The following is a 7,535-nucleotide window of genomic DNA, read 5'->3' as shown; positions in this document are numbered from 1 at the left end:
GTTTCGTCTGATGCTCTCACTCTGAGTGGTCAAACATATGCTTATCTTCTTCCTCCACAGTTCTTGGCTCACATCCATTTCAAGTCACCTACACACCCAAACACATCTTCCTTCTGTTATTAGATTCTAGTCTTTTTTAGAGGTCTGTTTATTTGTTTTTTTCATGTTTATTTATTTACTTTGAAAGGTGGGGGAGGGGCAGAAAGAGAGGGAGAGAGAATCCCAAGCAGGCTCTATGCTGGGGACAGCCTGATACAGGGCTCCGTCTCACAAACCGTGAGATCATGACCTGAACTGAAACAAAGATCAGATGCTTAACTGACTGAGCCACCCAGAAACCCTTAAGGTATATTTAAATTCAACCCTGTTTTAATAACAATCTCAAGAAGACTTACACATACTACATTTGAGCTAAAAACATATAATTTCCTTCCATGGATAGATAAATATTACCTGGATTAATACATGTGATAATGTAGGAAATATGCCCTAAAAATGCAAACACTAAGGGCTAATGTTATGTATGGCTCACTGAGTGCTGATTTCACCTGTGCATATTATATTTAGCAGTTGCTGATATAGTCTATGTACTCAAGTGTAACAGACATTTGTTCTCTTTATAAAATTTCATTACCAACTTTTCCCAATTCAATATTAATGGCTTAAATACACTTTTTTTTTTTCACATCAAGGACCATGGGTTAAAATTATGGTTCTTGGCTATCCATATTGTTGCACTAAATTACAAATTATCAGAGTAGCAGTCAATCTGTGATGCCATATGGCTCTGAGGATGTAATCGTAAGATTTGGGGACTGTTTACTTGTTGGGGACAAGAAATTTTATTTTAGCTGTTAGGATACAATTTTTTTTTAAGTAGGCTTCATGCCCAACACAAAGCCCAAAGTGAGGCTGGATCTCACAACCTAGATCAAGACCTGAGCTGAGATCAAGAGTCGGACATTAACTGACTCAGCCACTCAGGCACCCCATGTTATGAGACAATTATTAAGACATTGACAGAGACAAGTGATCAGAAGCTAGAGCCCAGATATGAATGGGCAACTTTTTTTTATTGAAGAAGTGGGATTACAGTGAATGAACTAATTAAAAGGTACAGGGACATAAAATGAATTTAGCTACCGATATCACATCATAGTCAAGGTCAAACTCCAGGTGGGTTCATGCCTCAAATGTACAAGCCAAAGCTATAAATCCTTTATTTTGAGGTAAGTATGGGTTATAGAAACAAGACTATTGAGAACAAACCACTCAAGAAAACATTGACAAATTCAACAGTAGTAAAACTAAGCATTTATGTTCATCCAAAACACATTGCAACTTATTTACAAAATAAAGTACAAAGTTTTTTAAGGAAATTTTCAATGTATGTAACTAAGAACAATTTACCATCTCAATTAAATAAAAACTCCCATGAACTAATAAGAAAAAATAGGTAGCTCAATAGAAATACCATAAATAGATATTTCACAGAAGAGGAAAAATAAATGGCCCATAATAAGTGACAAGATACTCTCTCTCAGAATAAGAGAAATCTAAATTATTGAGATAATGTTTTACAACCACTAGATTGTTAGAGTCATGTTGGGAAGTGATGTGGATCTCAAGAAACATCACATGAGAATTAAAATTGACTCAACCACTTTGAAAAACTTGTTTGAACCACCCAAAGGAGAATAGGCCCTTATATCCAATAACTTGGTTCCTAGTATAAAACTTTCCCTCATTTTTGCCAGGAGATACGTATGAGATTATTCAAACTGTGGTATTCATAATAGTGGAAAACAAGCTACCAAATGTTCCATCCATGTAGGAATGGACTACTATTTTGTGATATCATCCTTCACAATGTCAAATTATATGGTATAGAAAGTGAATAAATTAGTGCTATACCCCACAAAAGGTTTGAAACCCAATGGCAAAATGATGCAAAAAATAAGACACAGAATTCAAACTTAAAGACTAAACTTTTAATAAGTTCAAAAAGAGGCAAATTTGTAGAATATAGTTAACAAATGGTATAGGGATATATACAGGGTGATAGAAAGACGCAGTTGAATCCTATGAATATGTCTGTGTGTAGAGGAAACATGACAAAATACAGGCAATTTCATAGAATTCAATGGACTAAAACATTAAAGAAATGGTGCATATAGAATTCAGAATAGTGGTTACCTCTGGGATGGGAAAGGTGATGTGACCTGGAAACTCTTTGAGTATATTCTTTTTCTTTTTAAAAACATTTTTTTAAACGTTTATTTATTTTTGAGACAGAGAGAGACAGAGCATGAATGGGGGAGGGTCAGAGAGAGAGGGAAACACAGAATCTGAGGCGCAGGCTCTGAGCTGTCAGCACAGAGCCCAACGCAGGGCTCAAATTCACGGACCGCGAGATCATGACCTGAGCCAAAGTCAGATGCTTAACCAACTGAGCCACCCAGGAGCCCCTCTTCAAGTATATTCTATGCTTTAACCTGGTAATGGGTATTATGTTTTCATCATATTACCATTTAAGAACTATAGATGTATTTTATATGCCACTTCATCTACGATGTTTTAACGAGTAAAATTGAAGTAAGGTCTTTCATATTCTGAAATACAAATATATTCTTCCACGTTCTTTTAATATTTATGTCATGTTTCTCAGACTTTGGAGTGTATCAGAAATTTACAAAGTACTTATTTACAAACTCATCCTTTCGATGTCTCTCCAGTGACACAAAGTCAGTAGTTCTCAGAGGCAGATCAGAAATCTACAGTGTGGACAAGTGCCTCAGGCCATCCATCTGTGCAGGTGTTCTGTGGGTGTCAATGGAGAGAGTTCTGCATCAGAAGACTCACCAGGGCAGCAGGCAGGGAGCTGTCCCCCAGCTGGGTGCTGACACAATACCTCCTCAAGGAATGGCACTCCTTTGGTTATCCTGGGAGACCTCTGTCCTTCTCCCCTAATACACACATCCATAAAGATACTTCTGTCTGATGGCTCCACATTTTTGTACTTGTGGAAAAAGTGATGGCCCCTAATGCTACCAACTTCTTTTCTCCTCTCTTATTTTACACTCAATGTCTTCTCTGCAGAAACACTGTTTTCTTCATAATAACACATGATAATGTTTTGCATAAAAGCCCTAATTTAGCAGCCAACTCTTTAAGACTTCAGTCATTCCATCAATTTTACTCAGTCATATATCTCTGTGTGGACCCCTCCTGAGATGAGTGAGAAATACTGCATGGAGAGGTAACTAAAGAAATAAATTAAAACACAGATAATTCTTTTATTTTTTTAAGGTACATTCTTAATACATCAAAGAGGGGCACCTGGGTGGCTCATTGGGTTAAGCATCTGACTCTTGATTTCTGCTCCGGTTATGATCTCAAGGTTCATGAGATGGAGCGTCGTGTTGGGTTCTACACTGACAGTGCAGAGCCTGCTTGGGATTCTCTCTCTCCCTCTCTGCCCCTTCCCCTCCCTCTCTCTCAAAATAAGCAGGCTTTTTAAAAAAAATAAATAAATGAAAAGGAATCGAAGCAAATAGAGTGTCAGAAAAAAAGATGAACACCCATTATCCTACCTACTCAATAATTAATGATTACATTGCTCAGACCAGAAAAGCTGCAGTAAAGATAAACAAATATAAATGTAGAAATAGGTGGCAAAAAGATGTGAGTTCAAAAGGATTATTAAACTTATGTATATAGATAAGATATGAAAAACTATGATACCAGTTAGATGCTGTTGAGTTCCCCAGTATGTCAGACATCGTATTAGGTGCTTGTAATAGTCATGACAGTTGATTGTCCAACAAGAATTAACCTCAGACAGTCAGTCTAAGGCTTTGATTTTAATCATTTCTCCCACACCAGTAATTAGATTAAGAAGGAGCATATGATTCTCTTCTCAGCGATGAGACTTAAGGGGATATCTTCTGAACGATGCCATGGAAAGACCAATTATCAAATAGCTCAGGGAAAGACAGTATTCTGTCCCTGGGCATCATGACTGAATATGACACCTGTGTCTGCTGCCACCATCTGTCCTTGAATGAAGCCACTTCATCTAAAGCTAAATATATTCCTACTCTCCCATCCATGTACATTCCCTATCTCTGAAGTCCCTGTATGAAAAATAGCTCCTGGAGAACCTGAGTGGCTCACTCGGTAAATACTCTGGTTCTTGATCTCGGTTCAGGTCACAATCTCATGATTTGTGAGATCAAGCCCCAAATGGGGCTCTGTGCTGACAGCATGGAGCCTGCTTGGGATTCTCTCTCCCTCTCTTTCTGCCCTTCCCTTCATGCTCATGTTCTCTCTCTCTCTCTCAAAATAAACAGTAAACTTAAAAAAAGAAGAAGAAGAAGAGGGGTGCCTGGGTGGCTCAGTCAGTTAAGCGTCCGACTTCGGCTCAGGTCATGATCACACAGTTTGTGAGTTTGAGACCCACATCGGGCTCTGCACTAATAGCTCAGAGACTGGAGCTGGCTTAGGATTCTGTGTCTCCTTCTCTCTCTGCCCCTCCCCCAATTATACTCTGTCTCTCACTCTCAAAAATAAATATTAAAAAAAATTTTAAAAGAAGAAAAAAGATAGCTAACTTTCTTGTTTGCGAATATTAAAGAAATTGTCTTTTTATTATAAGAACCAAAGATTTTCAGTTTCAAGTTCACATATCTGACAACTGCCTAAAACCACTGAGATAATCAGATTTCACTGATGCTACAGATGATAAAACTGAGTTTGGTGGATTCTTATGTTGCTCCAGAGAGATAGAGTTTGAGAGAGACAACTCTCAGTGATTACTGCGTGGGGGTAAGAAAGGCCAGCTTTCTTGCCTCACGGTGTATGCCTGTCTGGGGGAAGATTCTCACGGTCTTAACTGTGGGATAAGGTGGAAGTTAGTCTGTACCTGTAACCATGACGTTGCATATACCTTTTGCCTGCCCTATCCATCTTCTCCCACCTTATTCTGAACATGCTGTCCCCCAAAATCACTATAACAAGATCCCAGGATTCAGGTTCTCCCTCTATGGAACATGACCCAAAAAAAACTGATTTTAGACATTTGAAATCACTTGTCAAACATCACAAAACCAGATATGAAGCCCAAGTTGATGCGGCCATCATGTTATCTAGTCATTTTAGATGATCTTGGTGATAGATCTGAAACACCAGAATACCTTTTACTTTGTTTGACTCATTCTGAAAATCTGACCCAAATATGATGACAGAATCATTAAATAAAAGTTATCCTACCTGATGATTCTTCTCAAGGCTTCCTTCATGTCCCTGTTACGCAGGCTATAAAGAAAGGGGTTCATCAATTGAGGAACCACAGTGTACATCACTGAAGCTACTGAAGTCTTTCTGGAAGAGTCAGTAACTGCAGAACTAATGTACACCCCTAATCCTGTCCCATAGAACAAGGAAACAACTAAGAGATGAGACCCACAGGTGGAAAAGGCTTTATAATTTCTGCCAGCTGATGGCATTCTTAAAAGTGAAGATAGAATTTTAGTATAAGAGAAAATGATCCCAAAGAGAGAAATACCACTCAGTGTACTAGCCATAAAATTAGCCAAGAGGGTATTGATGAAGGAATCAGAACATGCAAGCTTGATGACCTGTGCAAGTTCACAGAAGAAGTGGGGGATTTCCAAGTCAATGCAGAAGGACAATTGCAATACCATCATACTGTGGAGGAGGGCATCCATGATGCTAACATACAAGGGGAGGAGAATTAACAATCCACAGAGGCAGGGGTTCATGATGACCGTGTACCTCAGTGGGTGACAAATGGCAACATAGCGGTCATAGGCCATTGCTGCAAGGAGAAAATTTTCAAAACCAAGAAAAACCAAGACAAAGCAGATCTGGGTGATGCACCCTGTGTAACTTATGCACCGATTCTGTGCCTGGATGTTCACCAGCATCTTTGGGATCATGGTTGTGCTTAAACAGATGTCAGTAAAGGACAGGTTGGAGAGGAAGAAGTACATGGGGGTGTGGAGGTGGGAGTCAGAGATGACAGCCAGGATAACGACCAGATTTCCCAAGATGGTGACCAGGTACATGAGCAGGAATAGGCAGAAGAGTATGGGCTGCAGTTCTGGATCCTCGGTCAATCCCAGAAGAAGAAACTCTGATACATCCGTTTGGTTTCTGGGTTCCATGTTGTTGATATAAAATATTGGGTGACAAGAGAATAAAATGTATGGCCACTGGACCAACAGCAGCAGTACCTGGGAATTTGTTGGAAATTGCAATTTTTGGACTCCAGACTTATTGAGGAAAAGCTCCAGGGTGGGTGATCAGCAGTCTACTTTAACAAGGTCTCCAATGATTTTGACATATGATAAAGTCTGAGAACTGCTGTTCTAGAAAAATGTTTATCTATATTGTGAACCTAAATGGATATTTGAATCTTTCCCTCTGTGTATTTCTTCCTGCATCCTTCTTCTTTCCCTCATCTTCTTCCCTCCATTCAGTTAATCAGCCAAAATTCTAATGAGCAATGAATGTCTAACACATTGTGTCAAGTCAAGAATGAAATAGAGAAGACATGGCATTATTCCTTTAGAATTATTCCACACCTTCAAACAATCAGAAATATAAGAATAAAATTACAAAATCAGTCTCATCTTTAGGGATCTTCTTCCGCTAATACAGTAGGTGACATATGATTACAAACAACAACAACAACAACAAAAAGCCCAAGCTAAATGGGAGAAAGGATGAAATGCATAGACATATAAAAATAATAGCAATTTGTCTTTGGAAGACAGACTCATAAGATGACACTGGCACCAGGCATCCTAAGAGGCTTGTCCCTGTGCAATAGTGATTGTCTTTTCTTGTGGGACACAGTGGCCATCAGAGGATCAATCACTTGGTATAATACTTAGATCCACACACTCTGAACTGAATCCAGGCTCCAGTACTTGCTTTGTGAATAGGGAAAAGGTTTTAACTGTATTAGAATCTCGGTATTCTTGTGTGTATATTAGGAACTATCAGAATACTTTATGGAGTTGTGATGATAAAAAATGAATAGGCTTGGGGCACCTGGGTGGCTCAGTCGGTTAAGCCTCCGACTTCGGCTCAGGTCATGATCTCATGGTCTGTGAGTTCGAGCCCCGTGTCGGGCTCTGTGCTGACCGCTCAGAGCCCGGAGCCTGTTTCAGATTCTGTGTCTCCCTCTCTCTCTGCCCCTCCCCTGTTCATGCTCTTTCTCTTTCTGTCTCAAAAATAAATAAACGTTAAAATAAAAAAAAAAAAGAAAGAAAAAAATGAATAGGCTTAAATCAGTCTGCGCAGTGTTTAGCTAATGAGACCCTCATAGTGACATTTCCTATTGTGATTTTTTTTTCTGTCATAAACAACAGCATCTGGCATGTTTCACTCGTAGGATGGGTTGGGGCAAGTTGAGGAAAAAGAAAAGCAAGAAGACATCCTTAGTGTGATAATTGCAAATTTCAGGAATGGGTTTACGTGCTGAAACTCCCTTGGAGAATCTTGAT

At 39.1% G+C, this 7,535-nt stretch overlaps 1 protein-coding gene across 1 annotated transcript; it reads right to left on the bottom strand.

The window, feature by feature from the left end:
- Positions 1 to 5,267: 5,267 nt before the first annotated feature.
- On the bottom strand, positions 5,268 to 6,194 carry LOC109254178 (olfactory receptor 7G2-like). The gene has a single exon (XM_019427876.2). It carries the CDS (start codon positions 6,186 to 6,188, stop codon positions 5,268 to 5,270), a length of 921 nt encoding a protein of 306 aa, XP_019283421.2. The 5' UTR covers positions 6,189 to 6,194.
- Between the last annotated feature and the right edge of the window lie 1,341 nt (positions 6,195 to 7,535).

The sequence above is a fragment of the Panthera pardus genome, unplaced genomic scaffold (assembly GCF_024362965.1).
Source record: "Panthera pardus isolate Hobbes unplaced genomic scaffold, ASM2436296v1 HiC_scaffold_8, whole genome shotgun sequence".
NCBI lineage: Eukaryota > Metazoa > Chordata > Mammalia > Carnivora > Felidae > Panthera > Panthera pardus.
Note: the sequence above shows the minus strand (reverse complement) of the source record. Positions and strands in the feature narration are given on the sequence as shown.

Bases quoted from the DNA above. Each gene is read 5' to 3' on its own strand.
- LOC109254178 (XM_019427876.2), bottom strand. From the start codon at position 6,188: ATGGAACCCAGAAACCAAACGGATGTATCAGAGTTTCTTCTTCTGGGA.